The 27,756-nt window shown below is 52.9% G+C and overlaps 3 protein-coding genes and 1 pseudogene across 6 annotated transcripts in view; 3 read left to right on the top strand and 1 right to left on the bottom strand.

Annotated features, from left to right (window-relative positions):
- ATG4D (autophagy related 4D cysteine peptidase) overlaps positions 1 to 6,899 on the bottom strand; it is a 33,311-nt gene extending 26,412 nt beyond the window's left edge. The window contains exon 1 of the mRNA XM_068980827.1: positions 6,811 to 6,899. Coding sequence (XP_068836928.1) covers positions 6,811 to 6,829 — 19 coding nt within the window. The 5' untranslated portion in view covers positions 6,830 to 6,899. The remainder of the gene's footprint in view (positions 1 to 6,810) is intronic.
- Positions 2,880 to 3,106, top strand: LOC138085508 (translation machinery-associated protein 7-like; annotated as a pseudogene).
- A 2,025-nt stretch (positions 6,900 to 8,924) lies between the features above and the next one.
- On the top strand, positions 8,925 to 13,277 carry S1PR5 (sphingosine-1-phosphate receptor 5). 2 transcript variants are annotated; one of them, XM_068980537.1, is made up of 2 exons: positions 8,925 to 8,969; positions 11,072 to 13,277. In XM_068980537.1, exon 2 carries the CDS (start codon positions 11,090 to 11,092, stop codon positions 12,284 to 12,286), a length of 1,197 nt encoding a protein of 398 aa, XP_068836638.1. In that variant the 5' UTR covers positions 8,925 to 8,969; positions 11,072 to 11,089; the 3' UTR covers positions 12,287 to 13,277. The 2 variants fall into 2 exon arrangements, with proteins under 2 accessions (XP_068836638.1, XP_068836637.1); XM_068980536.1 differs by lacking the exon at positions 8,925 to 8,969 and adding an exon at positions 9,404 to 9,423.
- A 4,080-nt stretch (positions 13,278 to 17,357) lies between these two features.
- KEAP1 (kelch like ECH associated protein 1) lies at positions 17,358 to 26,548 on the top strand. 3 transcript variants are annotated; one of them, XM_068979859.1, is made up of 6 exons: positions 17,358 to 17,402; positions 19,023 to 19,708; positions 22,888 to 23,573; positions 25,068 to 25,273; positions 25,500 to 25,676; positions 25,810 to 26,548. In XM_068979859.1, the coding sequence occupies exons 2-6, from the start codon at positions 19,070 to 19,072 to the stop codon at positions 25,974 to 25,976; spliced, it is 1,875 nt and encodes a 624-aa protein (XP_068835960.1). In that variant the 5' UTR covers positions 17,358 to 17,402; positions 19,023 to 19,069; the 3' UTR covers positions 25,977 to 26,548. The 3 variants fall into 3 exon arrangements, with proteins under 3 accessions (XP_068835960.1, XP_068835962.1, XP_068835961.1); XM_068979861.1 differs by lacking the exon at positions 17,358 to 17,402 and adding an exon at positions 18,642 to 18,654; XM_068979860.1 differs by lacking the exon at positions 17,358 to 17,402 and having other exon boundaries at positions 18,953 to 19,708.
- The last annotated feature ends 1,208 nt before the right edge of the window (positions 26,549 to 27,756 follow it).

Genomic DNA, 27,756 nt, shown 5'->3' with positions numbered 1-27,756 from the left:
CAGGAGTCAGTTCATTCCTAACCACAGCCTCCATGCTTGTTTGTTTTTGAGTTGGACTTAATTTTTTTTCTGGAACTTTCAGCTAAACAAATCCTGATAAATACAGCCCCTACTCCGTGCCAGGAACTGCACTACAGAGTTGACATGAGGGACTTCGCTGGTGGTCCAGTGGCTAAGACTCAGAGCTCTTAATGCAGGGAGCCCAGGTTTCATTCCCTGGCCAGGGAACTAGAAAGAGGAGAGTGAAAAAGCTGGCTTAAAACTCAACATTCAAAAAACTAAGATCATGGCATCTGGTCCCATCACTTCATGGCAAATAGATGGGGAAAAGTGGAAACAGTGACAGATTTTATTTTCTTGGGCTCCAGAATCACTACGTACGGTGACTGCAGCCATGAAATTAAAAGATGCTTGCTCCTTGGAAGAAGGACAAACTTATGACAAACCTAGACAATATATTAAAAAATAGCGACATTTTGCTGACAAAGATCCATATAGCCCAAGCTATGTTTTTTTCCAGTAGTCAGGAATGGATGTGAGAGTTGGACCGTAAGGAAGGCTAGGTGTCGAAAGATTGATTCTTTCAAATTGTGGTGCTAGAGAGTTCCTTAAATTGCAAAAAGATCAAACCAGTCAATCCTAAATGAAATTAACCTTGCATATTCACTGGAGGGACTGATGCGGAAGCTGAAGCTCCAATACTTTGGCCACCTGATGGGAAGAGTCGACTCACTGGAAAAGACACTGATTCTGGGAAAGACTGAAGGCAAGAGGAGAAGGGGGTGGCAGAGGATGAGATGTTTAGAAGGCATCATCGACTCAATGGACATGAGTTTGAGCAAACTCCAGGAGACAGCGAGGGACAGTGAAGCCTGGAGTACTGCAGTTCATGGGGTCGCAAAGAGCTGGACACAACTTAGTGACTGAACAACAGTGATGGGGAACTAGATCCCACATGTCACAACTAAAGATCCCACTTGCTGCAACTGGGACCTGGTGTAGCCAAGTTAAAAAAAAAAAGAGTTGACATGACCTATCTCATTGAACCCTGTGAGAGAGGGAATAATTAGGATTCCTATTTACTGATATGGAAACTGAGGCTCACAGAAATGAATCCATCTGCTGATCACTAGAGACAGAATTCCAACCCACGTCTGTCTGACCCCAAGCCTTGCTTCTCTGATCATGAGGAACAGTTGTCAGATTTGAAGATTCAAAAATAGACCACGGTATGATGAGGGGTGGGGAGGAGGGCAAGGGCCAGTTGCCAATGGCCTGGTTTGCTTGAGCTTTCTTTTTTCTCTTTTTAGATTGAAGTATAGTTTATTTACAATGTTGGGTTGGCTTCAGATGTACAGAAAAGTGATTCAGTTATACATATATATATATCTTTTTCCCCCCCCCCAGATGCTTCTTTTTTTCTTTTCTTTTTTTTTAAACTATTTATATATATGGCTGAATGGGCTTCCCTGGTGGCTCAGAGGGTAAAGAATCTGCCTTCAATGCAGGAGACCTCTGGGTTAGATCTCTGGGTTGGGAAGATCCCCTGGAGGAGGGAAACCACAACTCACTCCAGTATTCTTGCCTGCAGAATCCCATGGACAGAGGAGCCCGGAGGGCTGTAATCTATGGGGTTGCAAAGAGTCGGACATGACTGAGTGACTAACACCCACACACATACAGGGTCTTAGTTGAGGCATCCAGCATCTTAGTTGCAGTATGTGGGATCTAGTTCCCTGACCAGGGATTGAACCCAGGTCCCCTCCAGTGAAAGCACTGAGTCTTAACTGTTGGACCACCAGGGAACTCCCCAGAATCACATACTTTAAATGGGTGAATTGTGTGGTATGTGAATTATATCTCAATAAAGTTGTTAAAAATAAATAATGTCTGACATTTATCAAGTGGTTAAGCTCTGGGTTTGGGCAATGTGTTAGCTCTTTACACCAATATGGGTGCTCGTATCACAAGATCACTGTGAGAACGAAAAGACTTTCACGACTTCATTTTACAGATGAGGAGACTGAGGTCAGAGAGGTTAAGCAAGTCACACAGCAAAATGATGATCCGACAGCAGAGGCCTGATATTTGAGGTCCACAGATCCTCCCTTGTCCCGCCCTCAGCTTCACCCCCCACCCCTGCTCTTTCCTTCCCTTTTGCCACAATTCTGCCCTGCTGACCTGATTTCTATTTCTTTTAGGTACACATTCCCTCCAGCCTCCAGATTTTTGCATATGCTGACTCAATCCTTCTGCCCAGCTCTTCTTTCCCTTCCCCTCCAAATCTAGTTTGTGAAATTAATGTCTAAGCGTGAAGGGGAAGAGAGAGAGAGAGAGAGAGAGAGAGAGAGAGAGAAGGTTCTGATTCCAAGTTTCAAGGCTCATTTGGAAGTGAGGGATGCATGGAGGGGTGCCCCTGCCCCCTCTGCCTCCAGGGGACTCAGTTCCCCCATTCCCCCATCCACACCTACAGCTTTTGGAGCCCTTGTTGTTTAGTCAGCCAGTCATATCCAACTCTTTAAGACCACGTGGACTCTAGCCAGCCAGGCTCCTCTGTCCAAGGGATTTCCCAGGCAAGAATACTGGAGCAGGTTGCCATTTCCTCCTCCAGGGGATCTTCCCTTCCCTCGGCCTGGGTTTAATCCTAGCAGTAACTGGGGACACATGTGTGGGAGGGTGAGGTCAGATTTTCCCCTGGGCAGCTCTCAAGGTCCGAAGTGAGCAGGTGAGAAAAGCATGGCTCTGCCCAGTTTGTGCCCAGCACCTGGGGACGAGGTTATTTCTCCCCTACCCCATCCCTACGAAGCTGCCTTCTCCTTCCTTCCTTCTCCCAACTCAAAGACTCTTCTCAGAGCCTTTAAAAATCTTTAGCACTTCCGATGCCAGGGTCTGGGGAAGGGGCAGCAGGCACCATATTGGGCCGTAAAGGTGGCAAGAAGAAGCCACTGAAGCAGCCCAGGAAGCAAGCCAAGGAACGGACGAGGGAGATAAGACATTCAAGCAGAAACAGGAGGAGGAACAGAAGAAACTGGAGGAGCTACAAGCAAAGGCCTCAGGGAAAGGCCCTCTGGCCAGGGGTGGAATTAAGAAATTTGGCAAACAGTAAGCTGTTCCTTCGGAGAAGGCAATGGCACCCCACTCCAGTACTCTTGCCTGGAGAATCCCATGGACTGAGGAGTTTGATAGGCTGCAGTCCGTGGGGTCTTGAAGGGTCGGACATGACTGAGCAACTTCCCTCTCACTTTTCACTTTCATGCATTGGCGAAGGAAATGGCAACCCACTCCAGTGTTCTTGCCTGGAGAATCCCAGGGACAGGGGAGCCTGGTGGGCTGCCATCTGTGGGGTCCCACAGAGTCGGACACGACTGAAGTGACTTAACAGCAGCAGCAGCAGCAAGCTGTTCCTTGTATCTGAGGCAATGAAGACCCCTATTTCCATTCCTGTTTAAAAATCTGGATTCCCTGCCATAATATCTGTTGCCACCTATAGCTAGAATGAAGTGTTGTCTTAGAACCTACCGTACATTTAAGAATAAACTTTGGTAAAAACAAAAAACCAAAAAACAAAAAAAAACTTTAATAAGGACATTCAGACAATAGTACTAATCAGTCATAAAATGAAACGAAAGAAAAAAAAGCGAAACGAAGGGACTTCCCTGGTGGTTCAGTGGCTAAGGCTCCAGGCTCTAAGTGCAGGGGACCTGGGTTGGACCCCTGGTCAGGGAACTAGATCCCGCATGCCTCGACTAAGACTTGGCCCAGCAAATAAATAAGGATATAAACATTAAAAAAACAAAACTGTGCTCCTGACAGCACAGTCAGGCATTCAAGTTCAAATACCTTCAGAGGCCAGGCTGGCAATAGAAATACCCAAAGCCACCCAGCAGAGTGACCTGGGGGCATATATCCACCCAAGGATTTCTCAGGCAAATGCTTTTTGTGTATTTTTAAAAATTATTTTATATTGAAGTATAGCTGATTTGGGCTTCCTTGGTGGTTCAGACTGTGAAGGATCTGCCTGCAATGGGGGAGATCTGGGTTCAATCCCTGGGTGAGGAAGGTCTCCTGGAGAAGGGAATGGCTACAAACTCCAGTATTCTTGCTTGGAGAATTCCATGGACAGAGGAGCCTGGGGGGCTACAGTCCATGGGGTCACAAAGAATCACAGAGAACTGAGCAACTAACATTTCATTTTCATAGCTGATTTATAATGTGTTAGTTTCAGGTGTATAGCAAAGTGATTCAGTTATATCCATTCTTTTTCAGATTCTCTTCCCATACAGGCTATTACAGGATATTGAGTAGAATTTCCTGTGCTACACAGTAGGTCCTTGTTGATTATCTATTTTATCTATAGTAGTGTGTATATCAGAGAAATCGATGGCACCCCACTCCAGTACTCTTGCCTGGAGAATCCCATGGATGGAGGAGCCTGGTAGGCTGCAGTCCATGGGGTCTCGAAGGGTCGGACACGACTGAGCAACTTCCCTTTCACTTTTCACTTTCATGCATTGGCGAAGGAAATGGCAACCCACTCCAGTGTTCTTGCCTGGAGAATCCCAGGGACAGGGGAGCCTGGTGGGCTGCCGTCTATGGGGTCCCACAGAGTCAGACACGACTGAAGCGACTTAGCAGTAGCAGCAGTGTGTATATATTAATCCCAAACTCCTAATTTATCCCCCTCCTTTTCTTGATTAATAATTTTTTTTAATAGCAGTTTTAGTTTCACAGCAAAATTGAGCAGAAAGTACAGAGATCTCCCGTATACACCCAGCCCTCCCACCCTAGTCCTCTCCTTCTATGGACATCCCACACAATAGTAGCGTATTTTGAACCACTGGTGAATCTACATGACCCATGAACACATCATTATCACCCAAAGTGCACAGTGATTTTTTTTTTTGCTGCATCCCACAGCTTGTGGGATCTTACTTTCCTGACTAAGGATTGAAACTATGACCCCTGCAATGGAAGCTGTTTGTTCTAACTACTGGACCACCAAGGAAGCCCCTCATTATACTTTTCTTAATTGGAATTTTTCTGTCAGAAAGAGTTGTGCTTTCTCCCTCATCTTAAAATAGACTCACTCGTGTATTTAAATCAGTTTGGACTTGTGGTTATTTATTCTTCGGGTTATAATTCAATTCTAATGCTGTCTAGTTTGTTCAAATTGTTCCAGCTTTGGCCAGCAGGAGTTCTTTTCAGGCTGGCTCCTGTCCTTTTTCCTTTTTTATTTTTCCACTTCTGGCTCTAGAAGATGCTCCAGTGTCCTTGTGGATTTTCTCTGCCCTAATCCTAGAAGCAGTCATTTCTCCAAGGAGTCCTGGTTCCTCCTACTGGAAAATGGTATTTAGAAACCAGATCTGGATGCTGAGTGTACTGATTGCTTCTAGGGTGTCATTGCTTCTGGACACATGGCAGACAGAGCTAGGAAATCTGTATACACTCAAACGTATATTTATTTAAAAAATTTTTTACTGGAGTATAGCTGCACCACAATATTGTGTTCATTTCTGCTGTACAGCAAAGTGAATCAGCTCTATGTATATATCTACTCCTTTTTGGATTTCCTTCCCATTGAGGTCACCACAGAGCATTAAGCAGCGTTCCCTGTGCTATATACAGTAGGCTCTCATTAGTTATCTATTTATACACAGTATCAGTAGTGTATATATGTCAGTCTCAATCTCCCAATTCATCCCACCCACGCTTCCCCTGCCTTGGCATCTGTATGTTTGTTCTCTGCCTCTGTGTTTCTATGTCCACTTTGCAAACAGGTTCATCTCTAACTATTAAACATTTCATAATGATAACCCCATCTTAGCACCACATTGCTTATTTGCAACTTCCTCTCCAACAGGATGAAGAGTGGTTGTCAGTATCTACAATCTATGTACTTATTTGTTCAATGCTAGTACATAGCTATTCCCAAATTAAGCTCTAGCCCTGTGAGACGCAAACTCACTCACCCGAGTACAGTGTTTCTATACAGTTCAGACAGACATTTGAATGGGAAACCTTGGAGCCAGGCAAGCAAATCTTATAGTTGTGAGGCAGAGTTGGCTCTCTGACCTACAGTTTGAGACACCACCCCCTCCCCTCCTTGCGGAAACATGACTGCTCTGGTCTTTGGTCGTGGGAAAGTTGTCAGCTTGCAGCTCCCTGCAGCCACATTTAAGCCTCAGAACTGGTAGGTGGGAGATAGATAGAGGTGGGGGAATGGGAAGTCTTGCTGCAGCCCTCTGCCTCTCTGGATGGGCAGAGGTGCGAGGGGGCTGTGGGAGGCATTTTGCTCTTTTAGAGCCGAGGCTACAGCTCAGGAAGAATGGGTACAGATTGGGTGGAGCAGCCCCTGTGGGTGATGGCCCTGGCAGCAGAACTTGCCAGGCAGGTGTGCCAGCCCAGGCATGCATCAGGCGGGCAGGCTGTGGCAGGGGTGCCCTTCCCTGAGAAGAGACCAGGCATGGGTGGGGGGCAAGGGGTGGGGCGGGCTGGGCTGGTGGTGGTACGTGGGGCGGGTGGGGCCTGAGCTGAACCCCTTCTAATTCCTCCTCGGGGATACAGTGGTGCCCAGTAGTGCCTGTGCGTGCGTGCTGAGTCGCTTCAGTTGTGTCCAACTGTGGACTGTAGCCCGCCAGGCTCCTCTGTCCATGGGATTCTCCAGGCAAAGAATACTGGAGTAGGTTGCCATGACTTCCTCCAGGGGATCTTCCCTACCCAGGGATCGAACTCACATCTCTTAAGTCTACCTGCATTGACAGATAGGTTCTTTCCCACTAGTACCCTAGCCATCATTTATTGAACACTCACCTGTGTCTTGAAGCTCCATTCCATCCCTTCTTCCTCAAGGGCATCTCTCAGAGTGGAAACTGTCATCATCCATTTTACAAAAGAGGCCACCAAGGCTCCAAGGAGAGTGTCATTTGTCTGGAGTCCTAGATTACAAAGTAACTGAGCCTGGCTCCAGACTCCAAGCTCTTAATCTTTACTCGATGACTGGGCAGAAGAACAGACAGGGCCCCTGCCTTCCTGGAGCTGGGAGTCCAGGGCAGAGACATACGATGTACCACATGAATCAGTAAATAATGAAGGTCATTTCAGACGGTACCAACTGCAGTGTGAGATTGGGGAGGAGGCAGACACAGACCGGAAGGCCTCTCTGAGGAAGCGACCGCCTGGGAAGGGCTGGGGGCAGGGTGTTCCGGCACGCTGATCCCCAAGTCCCAAGGTCTTGAAGAGTGTGAGGAACTGGTGTGTGTGTTGAGGGGAGACAGTGGGGCTGGAATAGGAAGAACGGAGATAAAAGAGGGAGAGACTGTGCCAGGCCTTGTGGGCTTTGAAGGCCTGGTATTTTTTGAATTTGGACTTTTACTCTGAGCCACATAGGGAGCCATGGGACCATCTGGACAGAAGAAGGCTGTGATCTTGTGGGATCTCATGCATGAAGTGGCACAAGTTGGGGGTGCTGGGCCGGGGACCGGGGGCCGGAAGCCCCCCTCCACTGTATATAGGGCCCGTGGGAGGTGAGATTGCCACTTGGGAGGTGAGAAGCAGCCACATTCCCACCCTAGGGTGTGGCTTCCCCTTTGCAGAAGGGGGTCATTTATCAAGCACATGGCCCTGACACTTTGGGGAATCTTCAGGGCTCATCCTCGATGGCTTGGTGGGGGAGGCTGGGGGCTCCAGCATTCAAATCTCACCACACTCACCCCACCCAACAACCATCTCCACGCCCCCCAACTCTGGCTTCCCTGGCTGCACTGCCCCAGTGCCTGATCTGTTGGAGCAGGCAAAGAGGAGAGAAGTCACTCAGTCCTGCTGACTCTCAGCGACCCCATGGACTGCACCTACCCGGCTCCTCCATCCATGGGATCTTCCAGGCAAGAGTACTGGAGTGGGTTGCCATTTCCTTCTCCAGGGGATCTTCCCAACCCAGATTTCCAGCGTTGCAGGCAGACGCTTTACCGTCTGACCCACCAGGGAAGGAGCAGGGAAGAGTGGTTCTATTTGGAGCCACTGGGATCCCTAAGAGGCGACAGGAGGATGCAACCTAGCCTGGGTGCCCCAAGGGGTCTCTCTCCCCCTCTCTCCCATCTGACCCATCTGATCCATCCGCTGATCCTCTCTGGGCCGCCCTCACCCCACCGGAGGCCAAGGCCGGCAGAACCTGAGGCAGCCGGTGCAAAGGGCACAGTCCTAGCGAAGGTCGCAGCAGCCAGGCCCCAGCCCCCACTTCCCGGCTGTGGCCTCTGATCCGAGGGAGCTTCCCAGCGTGGAAGCTCCTGGGAAGTGGGGGTGGCGGGTGCGGGGCCAGCTGGGACTGGCCCATTGGAGGAGCTGAGGCCTGGGAGAGGCGTGGGAGAGACACAGACAGAGAAAGACAAAGAAGCGACTGAGAGAGACACACACACAGAGAGAGACGGGGAGAAACAGAGACGGAGAGACCCCGAGAAATCAGAAGGGAGACACACAGGGAGAAAGTGAGGGAGACATTCATTCATTCACTCACTCACTCCGCGGCTGCTTATTGGGCACGGGCTTGTGTCCAGGCAGTGCCCAGAGCAGACACAAATCTCTGCTCCGGTGGGGTTGACTGTCTGGTGGGGACACAGCCCAGAAACCTGATAACCGAGTAAATCACTTTGTCGAGAGTGATAAGGGCGAGAGATACGGGGTGGGGGAAGCGGGACAACCAGGGGGACTTACGAGCCAGATTCTTCTTATTTGGGGAGGAGAAGATTCCCACCAGCATCTTGACCGCGCCTGCCCCTCCCCCACCCGCCCCAAACTGGGGATGAGAGAGGGATAAGGGGGTGGGGCCTGCGCCCGGAAGCCGACGGCTCTATCTGTTGGGGAGGGGGAGGGGAATTGAGGCTACGGCTGCTAAAGACCCTTCTTAACCCGGGTTGCGGGGTTTCCTCCGTCGCCTGGACGTCCTTGGGGTGCAGCCCAGGGTGTTCAATCAGAAGGTAGGTGGGAAAAGGGGAGAGACCAGTGCCCAGAGTACAGAGGCGACCCCTCTATTAGGTGTTGGGGGGACGGGGGGAAAGAAACTCAGGTTGCGGCCGCCCGGGGTGAAGAACCCTCCCCCTGCTCGTGTCTCCGGATCCTCCCACCGCGACGGAGCATCCCTGGGAGGGCCGCCCGGGCCAGGAGCGGGGAGCCGAGGGCTGATCAGTGCCAGTCGGCGCCGAGGGCGCGTTCCGTTGCCGCGGCGGGTGGTACAGGCTGGCAGACACGCGCTGGCAGCCGCGGGCTGGCAGCCCGTACCCCAAGAGGAGGAGGGGGCAACTGCTGGCGATCTCCAGCGCTCTGCCTTGGGGGCCGCCCCCTCGCCTGCCCCCAGCCCCGCCTCCCGAACAGGGGCCGCTCTCTCCGCTCCCGGCCGCGCGACTGTCGAGCGCGCACTACCTGGGCGCAGGGGTGAGTGTCCACCACTGGGTCCTTTCGCGCGCGGGGCTCGTCCCGGCCTGGGGGTGGGGGTTGCCCTGGCCACCACCCTTGTCACCTTGGCTTGGATTTCTCGGGCCTTTCCCGAAGTCTCTTGGAAGGGGAAAACCTGAGATTTCGGGACTGGGTGCGGGGACCCGGGACGGGGGTGGAAGGCACCCGGAATCCCCCCGCCTCGTCCTCTACCAGCCACACCACTGCAAGTTTCGCTACCTCACTCTTGTCTCCAGGCAAAAGGAGGAGAGGTGGGAGGTACACAGGCTGCGAACCATTACGCAGTGTCCCCAGAGCAGCGAGTGTGACCCTGGGGTGACCCTCATCTACGTGTATTTGGTGTCCCCTTCACCCCAGCATGGCTGAGTCCGTGACTTGCTGTGAGTCTGTATTTGCGCCTGGTTCCCTGTGTGCAGCTCAAGCCATCTGGGAGCCATTTGTTTCTGCCCTGTCCAATTAAATCCGTTCCCCTCCCCAGGCCCTAGTTTTCTCGTCTGTTCAGTGGGACTTCCATGACTGTGTCTCAGTTTCTGCGTGGATGTGTTTGTGTGGAGCATGAAAATCTTTGTGTCTGCTTCTTTGCGAGGTACTTCGTCTGAGCCTCAGTTTCCTCGTCTGTAAATTGGGGTTAAGGGGAGACTGCCCAGGGTATGTTAGCGCGAAGTCACAGTTAGGAGGTATTATTATACTTTAATGACGTGTATGTCCCTCTGCAAGAGTCTATGAGAGGTGAATTCCGTCTGCTGCCCTCAGGCTCTGGCCCTGCAAAATGGGTGGAGTTTTCTCTGCCTTCTCACTGGGGTTTTGCAGCGAATGAAGGGGGGAGTTCGCAGGGAAAAAACCTCTATGCAGCGAGGCGTGTAGATTGTGGGGTTCTGGGTCCCAGGGGGTGGGTGGAGGTTGTGAAATTGTGGCCTGTGAGACTAGGCATAAGATCCTGTCTGTGTGTGGGGGAATTTGTATATATCTTTCAGTGTCCGTGTGTGAATGTACTTCCTTTTTTAAAAATTTTATTTTTGTGCTTTCTTTTTTAAAAACTATTTTTATTTATTTTTGGCTGTGCTGGGTCTTTGTTGTTGCGTGAGCTTTTCACTAGTTGCACCCAGTGGGGACTACTCTCTAGTTGCCCAGCGCGGACTTCTTGCGCGGGTTCTTCTGTTGCAGAACACGGGCTCTAGGGCGCTCGGTTTTCAGTAGTTGCGGTGCGTACTGAACGTACTTTCATGGTCCCCTGAGAGGGTGTAACTGCGCATTTTGCCCTAGTTTGTGACTATCTGTGCACATGTCCTTGTCAATGCGTTACTGTATTTGTCCCGTTCTCTGTGTGTCTGTTTGTTTTTGACTAAGGTGGCTCTGGATATCTGTGCCTGTGTATGAATTATTAGTGTCCCTTTCATGTGGGACTCTGTTACCCTGTCCCCTCGTGATATGATTTGTCTCCTTGTGTCGGCCTGTCTCCATGGACACCCCCCTTCTATCCCAAATTCCCTCTGGGCCCCGGCGTGCGTGTACGGTAGGGAGTAGGGGGTTAGAACCCCTTCCCAGGTCAGGGGCCGCTTATGCCTGCCTTCGCAGGCCGCCGGGGATGGTGCGCATGAGGCCTGACATTGCTCCCACCTCTCCGCAGCCTTGGGGCGGGCGGCCCATGGAGCCGGGGCTGCTGCGGCCCGCGCCGGTGAGCGAGGTCATCGTCCAGCATTACAACTACACCGGCAAGCTCCGCGGTGCGCGCTACCAGCCTGGCGCGGGACTGCGTGCAGATGCCGTCGTGTGCCTGGCCGTGTGCGCGCTCATCGTGTTGGAGAACTTAGCCGTGCTGATCGTGCTCGGACGCCACCCGCGCTTCCATGCGCCCATGTTCCTGCTTCTGGGCAGCCTTACGCTGTCCGACCTGCTGGCCGGCGCCGCCTATGCCGCCAACATCCTGCTGTCCGGGCCGCTCACGCTGCGTCTGTCGCCCGCGCTCTGGTTCGCCCGTGAAGGCGGCGTCTTCGTGGCGCTCTCCGCGTCCGTGCTGAGCCTTTTGGCCATTGCACTCGAGCGCCTCCTCACCATGGAGCGTCGGGGACCCGCGCCCGCCGCCCGTCGGGGACGCACGTTGGCGCTGGCGGCCGCCGCCTGGGGCTTGTCGCTGCTCCTCGGACTACTGCCAGCCCTCGGCTGGAATTGTCTGGGCCGTCTGGAGGCCTGCTCCACGGTCCTGCCGCTCTACGCCAAGGCCTACGTGCTCTTCTGCGTGCTCGCCTTTCTCGGCATTCTGGCAGCCATCTGCTCGCTCTACGCGCGGATATACTGCCAGGTGCGCGCCAAGGCGCGGCGCCTCCGGGCGCACCCCGGGACTGGCGAGGGCTCCTCGGTGCGCGCGCGCCACACGCCGCGCTCCTTGGCGCTGTTGCGCACGCTCAGCGTGGTGCTCGTGGCCTTCGTGGCTTGTTGGGGCCCCCTCTTCCTGCTGCTCTTGCTGGACGTGGCGTGCCCGGCGCGCGCCTGCCCTGTGCTCCTGCAAGCGGACCCCTTCCTGGGCCTGGCCATGGCCAACTCGCTCCTGAACCCCATCATCTACACGTTGACCAACCGCGACCTGCGTCACGCGCTCCTGCGCCTCGTCTGCTGCAACCGGGGCCGCTGCTGCCGAGACCCAGGTGCCTCCCGGCGGTCGGGGAGCGCCCCTGGGGCTTCGGGCGACCTGCATCGCTGGCTACCTCCCGGCCTGGATGGCAGCTCCAGCCGCTCCGAGCGCTCCTCTCCCCAGCGGGATGGGTTAGAGACCAGCTGTTCCACCGGCTGCCCTGGTGCACCCACGGTCGCCGGGACCCTGGTAACCCCGCCAGCTACGGACTGACGCCCTTTGACCGCCATTGCCCTCCCTAAGAGCTCTTTTGCAGACTTTCTTTTTTAAATAAAGGAATTTATACGAAAAAGCAGCCAAAGATGAAGATGGTGGAGGCAGAAAAGACCTAGGAAAACATATTTTATTGACGCTAAACTCCACAGCAATGAACAAAACTAGACAAAAATCCCTGCTTTTGTGGAATTGATGTTCTCGTGTCGGACTCAGAGATGATAACGGAGTGAAGAAGTGTGGAGATGATTCCGGTGACGACACAGTGATGCGATGGTGGTCAGGTGATGCCTTTTTGAAGAGCTGGTGACATGTGATGTGGGCTGAGGTGATGATTATCCTGGGAGCTTTTATTTTGGCATGTGGGGTCTTAGTTCCCTACTCTGGAATGAGCCCACAACCCCTGCAGTGGAAGCAGGGAGTCCTAACTGTGGCCTGCTGGGGAATTCCCTGTCCCGGGACCTTCCGAAGGAAGAGCATTTCAGAACCGGGAGCAGCAGGTGCAGAGGTCCTAAGGCTAGACTATGCCTGTGTGTTCTCTCAGAAGCAAAGATCTTAGTGCCATTGGCGCAAGGATGGAGAGGCAGACAAGAAACAAAGACAGGAAAATAATGGGGCAGGTGGGGCAAAGCCTTATGGGCCCAGGGGAGAAACTTCTGCTCTGAGTGAAGTAGTACTCCTGGAAGCTTCTAGGCAGAGGAAGGACTTAATCAGGCTCAGGTATTTGCACCTACCTCTGCTCTCTGTAGAGGGTGAAGCCAGGAGAACTGGGTGATGGTAACTGCCTAGGGGAGTGATGACAAGGACTGGGACGGTATGGATTCTCCACAGACTTGGGAGGGATTGGACAGAATTATTGAGGAATTGGGTGTGGGGGAGAAAGGAGTCAAGGACAAGTGTTCACTTTTAGAGGAGAGGCCAAAGATGGAGCACCCCAAAACTTGACTCCAGGAGACTCAGCCTGTTCCTCTGTGAAACAAGATTTTTTTGGAAAGTGGTATCAGATCCTTCATAAAAGAATAAAAATATAATTGAATAATAAGAGTAATAACAGTTGATTTTACCCTTGGTGGCTCAGCTGGTAAAGAATCTGCCTGCAATGTGGGAGACCTGGGTTAGATCCCTGGGTTGGGAAGATCCCTTGGAGGAGGGCATGGCAACCCACTCCAGTATTCTTGCCTGGAGAATCCCCATGGACAGAGGAACCTGGCGGGCTGCAGTCCGTGGGATTAAAAAGAGTCGGATGCAACTGATTGCCTAAGCACAGAACAGCACAGTTACTCCCATAGTATTCTAGGCCTGGGACATGCCTTTTTCTCACCTTTCCTACAATCTTGTAAGGTAGGTTTTCTCACTCCCATTTGACAGATGAGCAGAATCCAGGAACTGAGTATTTTGTCCTATTTTCTGAGCCAGGATATTAGCCAAGGAGGTTAGGCTCCACGGTTCCGGTTCCAAGAGGTCTGTTAAGCCCAGACCAACACTCCTTTGTTCAAGGGTCTGCATTTTCAGCCAGGGGTGATATTAGGGCCCCGGCTGTGGCCATGAAAGGTTTCAGGTGTCCTGACCACAGTTCCCAGCTGTCTCAGGCTCCCAGCTGTCCCTAGGCACATTCCTAACCTCACTGTGGAGAGGCAGGCTGGAGAGGGGCAGGGTGGGTTTGGGGAAAGGGCCTGGGGCTTCCGGTTCAGATTGTGGTACATCACTTGCCGGGACACAGCGGAACTGCAGGCAGCTGAAAAGTATGTAGTGTGTAGGGGTGGGGGTGAGGGGCACTGACCAGCCAGGGGACCTGAGTTCCCGTGGGCCACGTTCACACCATCCCTGCACGCTGTAAGCACTGAGAAAACCAACCTATTTCCTGGCATATAAACACTCAAGCCTGGGGTCACATGCCAGTGCGTTTTGAGAACTGATTCTAGTTTCCTACCTGGTTCCAGTATCCCCAGGCTCCTGTGATCTTCCAGGGCAACCTGAGCCACCCCACCGCATTGCTCAGTTGTTTGATGATGGTGTGATAGCAGAAGAGTTATTTACTTGTTCACATTCTACAAAATTCAAAAAGCACCAGTTCCCACTCCTGGATATATACACTTGGGAAACTTGCATAGCCATTCTGTGGGTAAAAGAGCTGAAATGTAAATACATCTTCTCTCTTTTTACACAACTTTAGCATTGCTCTCCACCTTGCTTTGATCGTTTAATAGTATCATCTTGGAAATTGTTGCATGTCTAGATTTTGTACTTTGTTAATTGGAACAGCTTAGGTGCCTTAAACAACCAAAGTTTATTTCTCATAGTTCTGAAGGCTGGAAGTCCAAGATCAAGGTGTCAGCATGGAAAGCTTCTGGTGAGAACTCTCTTCCTAGCTTATAGACAGCTGCCTTCTGGCTGTGTCCTCACATGGTGGAGAAAGAGATCTAAGTTTTCTGGTGTTTCTTCTGATAAAGGCACTAATGCCATCATGAGGGTCCCACCCTCATGACCTCATCTAAATCTACCTCCCCAAGCCCCCATCTCCAAATAACATCACTTATTTTTATATGTGGGCTCAGTCGCTCAGTTGTGTCTGACTCTGCGACCCCATGGACTATAGCCTGCCAGTCTCCTCTGTCCATGGGATTTTCCCAGGAAGAATACTGGAATGGGTTGCCATTTCTTCCTTCAGGAGATTTTCCTGACCCAGGGATCAAACCCTAGTCTCCTGCATTGGTAGGCAGATTCTTTACCACTGTGCCACCTTGGAAGCCCAAATACCATCATTTGTTATGTTAGGGCTTCAATATATGATGGTGGGGAGGGGGCACAGACCATAACTTTTTTATGTCACTTTATTTTTTTAATTGAAGAATAATTGCTTTACAGAGCATTTTTTTCACATTTAAAACTATTGAGGTAAAACATTTACAAAGCTAATGGCTTCTTTTTACTGGCTGCATAGTATTTCATAGCAGAGATTACACCAGGGCCCTAGGAATGCACACATGTTGAGTCCAACATTTGGCATTTAAACACAGTATTGCAATAAACATCTGTGTACATACATCCTCCTAAACATGTGCAGGGGTACCTTGGATAAATTACTGCACATGTCACTGCTGGGTCTCAGGGCTTGTAGATGTTAATTTTGAGATATACCAGAGGTTTCCTTTGGCATGTGGAAAAGGGTGTGGGTTTGCTCACAGCCTCAGCCACTCCCCATACAGTATTTGGCAGTTATGCTATGGCACCACCTCTGGAACCACTCAGAACCACAGCTTCGCCACCGCCACCGGCATGGGAGGAGTAGCAAGGAACCCCAGGCCAGCCTTCTTCTGCGTGGGATTAATCCCAAACCCAGAGCAGGGAGGCAGAATCTTCCAAATTCACCCCGGGGGCAGGGGGAATCCTTTCTTAGACCAGTATCTGTTCAGTCTAGAGTTTCATATGGACGGGCTCTTAAAGAAAAGAGGGGGGATTTCCTGGTGGTCCAGTGGCTCAGGCTCTATGCTCCCAATGCAGGGGGCCAGGGGTTCGATCTTTGGTCAGGGAAGTAGATTCCACATGCTGCAACTAAGACCCAACACAGTCAAATAAATAAATAAAAAATATTATTAAAAAAAAAAGAGGGAAAAAAACCCCACATACATTTAAAAGTTAACTTTATATAACAAAGAGCATAAATGGAAAATCAGTATCACTTTCCATGAAAAATAACAATCATTCATATTTATTGAGCGCTAGCATTCTCAATTAGTTCTCCCAATAATCTACCAGGTAGGTGCCTGTATTATTAACATCTATTGCTACGAGGTGTCCAACTCTTTGAGACCCCATGGACTGTAGCCCACCAGGCTCCTCTGTCCATGAGATTTCCCAGGCAATAATACTGGAGTGAGTTGCGATTTCCTTCTCCAGGAGATCTCTTCGATCCAAGGGACGATCCTGTGTCCCCTGCATTGCAGAAGGATTCTTTACCGTTGAGCCACCACGGAAGCCCTGTTAACATTTTAAGAGGAAGGAAATTGAAGCATGGAGCGGTTAAATTATAGGTCCAGCCGCGCAGAGCTAGAGTGGCAGAGCCGGAGTTCGAATTCCCAACTGCGAGCTCCTCGCGCCTCCAGATTGGAGATAAAAAATAAAAACAATGAAAACCCCAGTAGGTAGGTAGACAGCTCTGCCTGGATCCTTCGGCCACCTGAACGTGAGGCCTGCACTGTGTGGAGGTAAAAGAAGCGCAGGCCGTGGGAAGCGGACTAGGGCTGAGACGACGAAACCTGGCGGATGGAAGGGACTGCGAAGGGGTGGGGGGACGGGCCTGGTGGGCTTAGCCGTGCGCCCTTGCCCGCCGCCCTATTCCTCGCCCATGGGCGCCGGGCACCTGAGGGAAGGGCGGGGAATCACGACTCCTTCCCCGCCGCGCCCTCTCCGCCCTCTCCCCGCCTCCTTCTCGGGCGTCCCGAGGCTAACCCCCCACTCGACGGCCGCGACCCCCTAGGCCCCGCCGCCCCGGAGCCCAGCCACAGCCCCCTTTCCCCGCCGCCCCGGACAGTGGAAGCGCTCCCGGGTCTTCAACAGCGAAAGTCAGGCGGGAGCCGCCCCCGGGCCAGGCCACGGCCCCTCAGGCTTCCCGGAAGCTCGGTGCGCGGGTGGCACCAACGTGCCCGGAGCCACCGCCGCGCCCCCTGGCATCCCCACCCCGCGGTGAGAGTATCGGAGGCTACGCAGGTGAACGCGCAGGCGGCGGCGGGGAGGGGTATCCGGTGATCCCGGGTGCAGGAAGCGCTGGGCCTCGAACCCAGGTCTTTGATTCTAGGCGGCTCCGACCACGCGGGCTGGGTGCGCCCAGGGCTGGGTCCTTGGCCCCGCCGCGAGTATCGGCACCGCGGACGCCGCTCTGGGGCTGCGCAACTGGGCAACAGCGAGCATGGGCGGGGAAGGGCGGGGGGGAGCGGCCCGCCGCCGTCTCCGCCGCCCGAGGCCCGGGGCCGCGGGGACTTTTATTCTGACACGGCCGGCTCCCGGCTCTGCTTAGTCATGGTGACCTGCGCGCGTTCCGCGCCTCCCCCCTGCGAGCTGCGATGGAGGCGCCCGGGCCTGGGCGACGGAGGCGGAGCCCGAGCGCGGCCATGGCGGGGTGAGTGAAGCGGCCTGCGCCCGGGCTGAGGGCACCGAGGGTCTAGAGTGCTCTGCGGCCGTGGCCGGGGGCCGGAGCACTGGGCGATGCGGGGCCCGGTCGCCTCGGGGTTTCCCGCGGCTCCGCGGCGGGCCAGGAGGGCGCGGCTCGAGTCCGGACCTTTTGTTGGACGGCGCGACCGGCGGGTGATTCCTGGAGCTAGAGGCCCAGGAAGCGTCGCTCGGACGGAATCCCGGGGATCCCGGGGCGTTTGTGGCGGGGGGACCTTGGTCTGTGGCCCGGGGCTTGCGATGGAAAGGCCGCGGCGGGGTCACTTCCTCCCTTCTCTAGGCCTTGGCTGCGCCGGCGGGACATGCGCAGTCCCCCCACTTACCGCTTCTTGGGGGGGGTGGGGGTGGGAGAGGGGGAAGTGTCCAGTGCCCAGGGGGCACCGTTGACCGTTTGGCTAAAGACCAAGAGGCAGGCCCGGGCCTTGGCTGGGGAGAGGCGGCCAAGCAGTGTCCAGGGCACAGTGGAAGAGGAGGGTGCTTTGGCAGGCACAGTGGAGTGGGCAGTCAGCCAGCCACAGCTTACTGACCCCTGCGTAGTGCCAGGCCCCAGGCGGACTGCAGGGGAGGCACAGGAGAAGGTGGGCAGGACCCTGACCCACACAGGGCTACCTGCCCTCTGAATCCTGAGGCTCAGGGCCAGAGAGACCCTTCATCCATCAGCAAGCAAGCAAGGGAGCTAATTTCCATTCCTGATAAGTGGTGTGATGGAAATAAAACAGAGAGGAGGTGACTCTGAGTGGAGCCCAGGGAACAATAAGATGAAGAACCTCTTGTAGATCCCCTGCCTTCTCTTTGCTTGAGTTTTTCAAACCCAGCTCACGCCCTGACCCTCCAGACTCCGCAGGGTTCACTGACACCCTCCCTTCACTAGTGTTTCTCATCACACTCTTCCCTGATTCTCCAGGTCAGCTCTCATTCTGCCTCTGAGTCTTTGCACTCACTGTTCCCTCTCCCTGGAAAGCTAACAACCCCCCCTGCCCCGCCCCCTTCATAAGTTCATCCTTCTAGTCCCAGCTCCAAGACAGGCCTGGACTACCTGATTTTAAATAAACACCTGCACGCTACACTGTCACTTATTTCACTTATAGCCCTTTCCTCCCCAGTGTTGGCTCCAGGGGGGCTCAGTGCATGTCTGTCTGGCTCCTTGCTGTGTCCCTGGTGCCTAGAACAGTGCCTGGACATGCCCGAGAAATGTTGATGGGGTGAGTGAAGGAATGAGTTGGACATGCTGTGAGAAGGGATGGACCCCAGAGAGCTGGAACAGAATGGGCAAAGGGAACAGGTGGATGGGAGCTGACTGTGAAAGGCTTTGCAGGCCGTTGAAGAGTTTGGTTTTACTCTTCATGCCACAGAGAGTGGTCGGGGGGATTCTGAGCAGGGGAGGGGCACCATGTGACCTAGGATTTAAGGTGGGCCCTTGGACTGGTGGGGCCATGGGTCAGTTAGGGAGCTCAAATGAACACTGCTTTACCTGGGCTTGGGAAGGAAAAGTGGTCTCCGAGTCACTTTATCTTGGAAAAGAAGGCCTAGCCCCCAGCCCTGTGCCCAGCCCTGTGCTCTCCCCCTCCAGGCCCCTGAGTGCCAGTGGTGGCGTTGTCCCTTGTCACCTGGAACCCCATGCAGCCGGAACCCAGGCCTAGTGGGGCCGGGGCCCATACCCAATTCCTGCCCCTGAGATCACAGCGCCCCGAGGGGGCAGGGGACACGGTGATGTACGCCTCCACCGAGTGCAAGGCCGAGGTGACGCCCTCCCAGCATGGCAACCGCACCTTCAGCTACACCCTGGAGGACCACACCAAGCAGGCCTTTGGCATCATGAATGAACTGCGGCTCAGCCAGCAGCTATGCGATGTGACGCTGCAGGTCAAGTACCAGGACGCACCTGCTGCCCAGTTCATGGCCCACAAGGTGGTGCTGGCCTCGTCCAGCCCCGTCTTCAAGGCCATGTTCACCAACGGGCTGCGGGAGCAGGGCATGGAGGTGGTGTCCATTGAGGGCATCCACCCAAAGGTCATGGAGCGGCTCATTGAGTTCGCCTACACCGCGTCCATTTCCATGGGGGAGAAGTGTGTGCTCCATGTTATGAACGGCGCTGTCATGTACCAGATCGATAGCGTGGTCCGTGCTTGCAGCGACTTCCTGGTGCAGCAGCTGGATCCCAGCAATGCCATCGGCATTGCCAACTTCGCTGAGCAGATCGGCTGTACGGAGCTGCACCAGCGTGCCCGGGAATACATCTACATGCACTTTGGGGAGGTGAGTGAGGGACGGGGACATGGCACCAGGGCTTCAGAGCAGCCTTGGAGGACCAGGGAACAGACAGGTGGTCATCACCATCTCCCCTTGAGAGGTGAAGGATCAAGGCAAGGAGATGGAGAAAAGTAGGGTTGAGCTCCCAGTCTAGATATCTGTGACAAATCTAGGAAACAGCTGAAGAAAGTGAGACTGTCATGGATGTCTGGGCTCCCTGGGGTCAAAGGTGGGGACAGAGGGCAGTGACTCTTGACAGCAGTTCCACCATAGGCTGCCCTGAGCAGGGCCTGACGTTCCAGGCAGTCAGTAAATATTTATTGAACACCCGTGACGTGCTGTCAACTGCCAGTGTGACCCTTACACTGTGGTGGTTTTCTTTAGTCCACAGAGTATTGTGCTCACACTAATCTTTGTTTCATTTTCATTTTCAAGTGGAGGAAGTTGTGAGTAGAGAACATGAGTGCTTGTTGAGTACTTGGTGTGGGCCAGCCTCTGTTCTAAGTGATTTCCAGCCTTTAAATCTGAGTCTTCCCAGCTATCCTAGGAGGAGGTATGCTTTGGAGTGCCTTCCTAGATTTTTTTTTTTTGCTACACCACACAGCTTGCAGGATCTTAGTTCCCTGACCAGGGATGGAACCCTGGTCCTGGCAGTGAAAGCCCTGAGTCCCAACCACTGGACCACCAGGGAACTCCCCTCTTCCTGGAAATTTTTAAAATCATCCTCCCGTGGCTGGGACCAGCTAGGTGGACACTACCCTTGGTCTCTATGCCTCTTCTCTACCATCTTGGGGGGTGACCAGATGCCCCAAGAAGCTCTGACATTAGTCTTAGGACTTATGGCTTCCAGGATCGTGGCCCAAGAACAGGGTTGTCCCGCTGACCTGCACAACAGTAGTGTCAGGGGGTTGTCTCGGCTTGGGGTAACAGGAAGCTGGGATCCCGCTGATGTGGGGTGACTGAAATTATTTATATAGACCAGTGCCAGATAAGAAATATTTACCTTAGCAATAACCCTGCTAGGAGTTAGCAACTAATATAATCCTCCTTTTATAGAGGAAGAAAACCAAGGCACGGAGTGTTTTAGGTTTTTGCTCAAGGTGGTACAATTAGAAGGTAGTGGGCCAACACTGCAACTCAGGCTGCTTTCTTCAAGCCTGAATTTTATTTTCTTTCTAACATACTGTGTTGCTGTTTCCTTTGACGGAGAAGGCAATGGCACCCCACTCCAGTATTCTTGCCTGGCAAATCCCATGGACGGAGGAGCCTGGTAGGCTGCAGTCCATGGGGTCGCTGAGAGTTGGACACGACTCAGTGACTTCACTTACACTTTTCACTTTCATGCATTGGAGAAGGAAATGGCAACCCACGCCAGTGTTCTTGCCTGGAGAATCCCAGGGACAGGGGAGCCTGGTGGGCTGCTGTCTATGGGGTCTCACAGAGTCAGACACGACTGAAGCGATTTAGCAGCAGCAGCATTTCCTTTGAAGTCAGTCTGCTCTTTTGAAAAAATAATTTCATTAAAAAAAGAAAGGGGCAACATTCTTACAGTTCAGATACAAAATGATACAGAATCTAAGAGGTGACGTCGTTTCTTTTTCTCATTTATGTGCTTGCCTGCTATGTGCCTGGCATGTAGTGTTAACTCATTGAATTCTCACACACTGAGAGTTCCGTGCTATTCAAATGCCTGTTTCTTTTCTTTAAATTTTATTTCTTTGTGGCTGTGCTGGGTCTTCGTTGCTGCTCACAGGCTTTCTCTAGTTGCAGTGAGCAGGGCCTTTTCTCTAATTGTGCTGTGCAGGCTCCTCAGTGCAGTGGCTTCTCTTGTGGAGCACGGGCTCTAGAGCAAGAGCTCAAGATTACGGCACATGGGCTTAGTTGCCCCAAGGCATGCGGTATCTTCCCCGTCTAGGGATCAAACCTGTGTCCCCTGCACTGGCAGGTGGATTCTTAATCACTGGACCACCAGGGAAGTCCCTCAAATGCCTATTTCACACCTGAGGAAGCTGAGTTAGCAGAGGCAGATTGAGTGTCTTGTCCAAGGTCCTGGCAGGGGCTTGGCAAGGGGCTGGGGGTGGGTGCCGGGGGCCAGCCCCAGCAGGATCTGGGGTTCCCTCAGGATGGACGGTGTTGGCGAGAGAGAGAGAGAGAGACGGGGAAACCAAGCTTAGGTGGAACAGGTCTGTAACTTTATTTTTAAAAAGAGCTTTTATACCTTGGGTTGTACATAGAGGGGGATGGAAGATGCAGAGTCATGCAGGGTCAGCAGTTCTGACCCTTATCGAAACCAGGCTTTCTTTCTGCATACCTTTCTATATACAAAGGTCTTATGTGATTTACATCCTCTTCTGGCCTGGAGGCCTGTTAACATTTTATGACCCTTTTTTCTGATAAAGGTTAGTCAACTAGAAAACTTATTTTCTCTAAAAGTGTTTGTTCTAAAGTCCGGCACCACTCTCAGAAAGTACTAAATAAAGTTACATTCCTATGGGACAAAGGTGCAGTGGGTTATAACAAAGAAAAAATTTATTAACTCAAAGGTCTAATGTTGCTAACACCAAGGCTACTACTTATTTTCCCTACATACCAACTGTATTAACTAGTACACTCCCAGGCACACAATGGGTAAGGGATATGGAAACTTGGCAGCAAGCACTGGCTCAACAATGAAATCCTTCACCAGCACTATTCTAATAATTTTTACTCCTCGAAGGGCTCTATGCCTATTAGGACTTTAGAATGTTTAAGTTCCCCTGCCTTTCATGGTTGGGAAATTGTGAACAATCATGTATGTGCGTTAGTTTTAAGAGTATGGATAAACCTGCCACGCAAGTTAGAATGCTAACAGAGAGGTTTGACTTGAAATATTCCTTTCATGCCCAGGAGACTTATCAACTAGAGCCCTAAGTTGATTTTCTCCAGAGAAAGGTGGTCGGGGATAGCCCCTGTTAATGCCAGACGAGTAAGTGAAAGGCATAATATAGTAAACAGTAGACAGACAGATTTTGTTATCTGGGTAGATGCTCGAGCAGGTCCAGGGAGTCCCTCGAGTCCTGATCCGCCTTGCCTGTCAGGTCTCCCCTCATGACCTTGTCATGGGTGGGATCTCGTGTGCTGGCTCCCGGCAGGTGGGAGTGGAGAGAGACCTGTAAGTCAGCCCATGACACTGTCGCCCTCTGCAGGTGGCCAAGCAAGAGGAATTCTTCAACCTGTCCCACTGCCAGCTGGCAACCCTCATCAGCCGGGATGACCTGAATGTGCGTTGCGAGTCTGAGGTCTTCCACGCCTGCATCAACTGGGTCAAGTATGACTGCGAGCAGCGGCGCTTCTATGTGCAGGCGCTGCTGCGGGCTGTGCGCTGCCACTCGCTCACGCCCCACTTCCTGCAGATGCAGCTGCAGAAGTGTGAGATCCTGCAGTCGGACTCCCGCTGCAAGGACTACCTGGTGAAGATCTTCCAGGAGCTCACCCTGCACAAGCCCACGCAGGTGATGCCCTGCCGGGCGCCCAAGGTGGGCCGCCTCATCTACACGGCCGGTGGCTACTTCCGCCAGTCGCTCAGCTACCTGGAGGCCTACAACCCCAGCGATGGCACCTGGCTCCGGCTGGCAGACCTGCAGGTGCCCCGGAGCGGCCTGGCGGGCTGTGTGGTGGGTGGGCTGCTGTACGCCGTGGGCGGCCGCAACAACTCGCCTGATGGTAACACCGACTCCAGTGCCCTGGACTGCTACAACCCCATGACCAACCAGTGGTCGCCTTGCGCCTCCATGAGTGTACCCCGCAACCGAATTGGGGTGGGCGTCATCGACGGGCATATCTATGCCGTTGGCGGCTCCCATGGCTGTATCCACCACAACAGTGTGGAGAGGTGAGTGGTGGGGGTAGGAGGCGTGGGGTCCGGGGGGTTCTGCTGCTAACACGTCCCCCGCCATTGGGATCTGAGGGTTCCTCCTGTCTTTCTTTTAAAATACTTATTTATTTATTTTTGTCTGTGCTGGGTCTTTGTTGCTGCACGCAGGCTTTCTCTAGTTGCTGTGAGCCGGGGCTGCTTTTCGTTGTGGTGCACAGGCTTCTTATTGCAGTGGCTTCTCTTGTGGAGCACAAGCTCTAAGTCCACCAGCTTCAGTAGCTGCAGCCTGTGGGCTCAGTAGTTGTGGCACAGGCTTAGTTGCTCCACGGCACATGGATCGAACCCATGTCCCCTGCCGTGGTAGGTGGGTTCTTACCCACTGCACCTCCAGGGACGTCTTCCCTCAATTGTTGAGGCTTTTCTTTGTGCCTTGCCTTCAGGGAACGGAAGCCTCAAGGTGAAGCTAAACTCCTGGGGGAAGTTTGGTCATGACCCTGGATGATGTGTCCTGGCCTGGGAACCGTTTACAGGGCCGTCACATACCCATACAACGACTGTTAGCAGATTTGGAAGAAGTTCCATCAGTTTGAAACTGTCAGAATGTTAATATGCTATGTTAAAACATGACACCTCACTGCTATCTATCCACAAATGGTTGTAAGAAACACACATATGAGGTCCGTTAACGTGGAAGGTGCCCCCTTAGATGTGGTGCCCTTGTGCAGTACACAATCTGTGTACAGTACAGCTGTGCATGGTGACCCTGTGTTTGCGTGTGTGCTCACTCAGTGTGTCTGACTCTGTGACCCCATGGACTGTATAGCCCGCCAGGCTCCTCTGTCCATGGGATTTCCTGGGCAAGAATACTGGAGTGGGTTGCCATTTCCTCCTTCAGGGGATCTTCCTGAGCCAGGAACTGAACTGGTGTCTCCTGTGTGTCCTGCATTCATACAACACTTAGCTTAGGCGGTGGTCTGATGGAGTCATTTGAGTCCAGCAGAGGTGCAGGCGACCTTGAGCAGATGGGGCCGTGAACCTCAGTTTCCTTGTCTAGAAAACGGACCTACTGATAACTTGCGTTGTAGGGAATCCTTGTGAGAATTGAAGAGTTCAGGTAAGGGGCTTCCCAGGCGTTGCAGCGGTAAAGAATCCACCTGCCAATGCAGGAGACATGGGTTCTATCCCTGGTCCAGGAAGAGCCCATGTACCTCAGAGCAGCTGTAAGCCAGTGCACCACAACTCTTCAGCCAGTGCTGCGGGAGCCGTGGAGCGGAAACTACTGAAGCCTACCTGCTCTAGAGCCCCCGCTCCGCAACTGGAGAAGCTGCCACAGCGAGAAGCCTGCGCACCGCAGCTAGAGAAAAGCCTGTGCAGCCAGGAAGGCCCAGCAAAGCCAAATAAAATTATTTTTTAAATTAAAAAGAAAAAAACCAACACCGCAGTGGAGTGTCGGTGGGTCAGTGCCTCGGGTCGGCGGGGGCTGCTGTTGTCATTGCTGCTTTGTTGTGGCAGGTATGAGCCGGAGGGGGACGAGTGGCACTTGGTGGCCCCGATGCTGACACGAAGGATTGGGGTGGGAGTGGCTGTGCTCAACCGTCTGCTCTACGCGGTCGGGGGCTTCGACGGGACAAACCGCCTCAACTCAGCCGAGTGTTACTACCCAGAGAGAAACGAGTGGCGGATGATCACACCGATGAACACCATCCGAAGCGGAGCAGGTGGGAGGGGGCTGCGGGGAGGGGAGCAAGGAGGGGCACCCTCCCCACCCTGGGAGTGACCCTCATAGAGCTCCTTGCTCTTGGCTTTGTCTCTACAGGGCCCCTCAGGGGAGGGGAGGAAGGGAGATGGGTGACGGGAGAGGGGAGGGTGTCCCCCCAAGAAGGTGATGGCTGGGGCCCCCAAGGCCAGGCCCTGGAGTCATCCTCTCTGTGTCGTCCCGTCTAGGAGTCTGCGTCCTGCACAACTGTATCTATGCTGCGGGGGGCTACGACGGTCAGGACCAGCTCAACAGTGTAGAGCGCTACGACGTGGAGACAGAAACATGGACGTTCGTAGCCCCCATGAAGCATCGGCGAAGCGCCCTGGGGATCACCGTTCACCAGGGGAGGATCTATGTTCTTGGTGAGGCCTGGGCAGAGAAGCCCACCTAGCCCCTTTCAGTAGGAGGGCTTCACATGCTTCCTTCCTTCCTGCCCGCCCCCAGCCCCCACCCCCTTGGAGTAGTGACCGACCATCCCTCCTGCCCTCCCTGCAGGGGGCTACGATGGTCACACATTCTTGGACAGCGTGGAGTGCTATGACCCAGACACAGACACCTGGAGCGAGGTGACCCGAATGACCTCTGGCCGGAGTGGGGTGGGCGTGGCTGTCACCATGGAACCCTGCCGGAAGCAGATTGACCAGCAGAACTGTACCTGTTGAGCCGCTTCTGTTTCCTGAGCGGAAAAAAAAAAAAAGGTCGGATCCAGACTATTGTCGTTTCTGTACAAAAAAAAAAAAAAAACCAGGGACAAATGAAGAGGCTCCACAGTGCAAACCGTGGCCTCCAGAATGGGAGGCTGGGACACCACGGTGTTCCAATCACGACGTGAAAGAAAAGAAGGCTAGAGTGGGAACTCATGAGCCTGCCAGAGCAGTCCCAGGAATGTCCAACGAGAGCCTGCCCAGGAGGTGGGCGTGGGAAGGACGGGCTCCCCAGAGAGAGGCCCTCCACACCCGCTACCCCAAGACTAGGCCTGGCTCCCCCACCAGCAGCCGCCACCTCCCTGTGGGATGAAAGCAGGTGCTGGGGACAGGCTGGTTTTCATCCCCTGTGTCTTTGTGATTATTTCCTAGAGGCCTGGGAAGAAGCCCACTGAGGCCTTGGGGGAGGAGGCCCCTCCAGAGGTGTGGACCCCAGGGATGGGCCTGTACATAGAAACCACTGGATTTTGCTGCCCGGACAGTCATTTTGTTGATAAATAGCCCTGTAACTTTCAGATGAAAATAAAGAACAAACTAACTAGTGTCTTCCAACTGGGCTCTCAGCCAGAGATCACAAACCTGTGGGGACAGAAAGGACTTTTCTCCTGACATGCACTCAAAAGTCTTTTGATTTAAGGCTTGGATTGGAAACCAGTTTGTTATCTCGGCCCTGCTGAATTTTGATATGTAGGGCATCTTGCTCCCCACGAGCAAGCCACACAGGGCTCACTTTGTCTGTCACTTTCAACTGCTTTGAAGACAATGACCCAACTCCTTGACACCTCTCTAGGGCTCCCCGAGATTAATTGCACACATGCGCAGTTTATATTTTCACAGTATATATTCTATTATTATATTTTCACAGTTTATATTAAGGCAGAAGATCCCCAACATGGGCTTCTCGGATGGCTCTGTGGTAAAGAAGCCTCCTGCCATGCAGGAGATGTGGGTTCCATCCCTGGGTCAGGAAGAGCCCCTGGAGAAGGAAATGGCAACCCACTGCAGTATTCTTGCCTGGAAAATTCCATAGACAGAGAAGCCTGGCAGGCTACAGTCCATGGAGTCACAATTGAGTGTCTAAACAATAAGAATAACTATCCCCAACATGCCTTCCAAATTCAGTGAAAGTCCATCAGGTCATATTTATGCATTTCAATAACATAGACTGAGGCTTTTGTTTTATTTAGGTGCCTGGGTATTCAAAAGACAAAGGGGTTCTTAGGAGTTTTCTTAGGCAAAGGGCTCAGTAGCTTGGCTCCTTCTGAACAGCCTGTGTAAAGGAATTATGTGGCCTGGATCTTTTCTTCTGCCTGTCAACTCTATTCGTGCTGGGGGAGTGGAGAAAAGAATGGTCTCAACTGTTGGGGATTTCTCAGGTTCTTCCAAACAGCTTAGCGAGGGAACATTTGATTCTTTCCCTGCCAGCGAAAACATCCTACGTCCCATCTCTGTGGCTTCACTCAGGCCACCCAAAGGCGGTCTTAGTTGTCTCTAGTTGCCCACTTCTCTGGTCCTTGCCCTAAGATTTTTATGGAATAAGAAAATAAATCTGGGAATTCCCTGGCAGTCCAGTGGTTAGGGACTCAGGACTTTCACTGCTGGGGCCCAGCCTCCATCCCTGGTCCAGGAACTAAGTCTGCAAGCCATGTGGTGAGGCAAAAAAAAAAAAAATGTTGGTTGCATTGAGTGGATGGGGAAAACCAGAAATTGTAAACACATCTAGATAGTCTTAGCATTT

The sequence above is a fragment of the Capricornis sumatraensis genome, chromosome 9 (assembly GCF_032405125.1).
Source record: "Capricornis sumatraensis isolate serow.1 chromosome 9, serow.2, whole genome shotgun sequence".
In the NCBI taxonomy this organism is placed as follows: domain Eukaryota; kingdom Metazoa; phylum Chordata; class Mammalia; order Artiodactyla; family Bovidae; genus Capricornis; species Capricornis sumatraensis.
The sequence above is the reverse complement of the archived record's forward strand: the minus strand, read 5'-3'. Positions and strand labels throughout refer to the sequence as shown.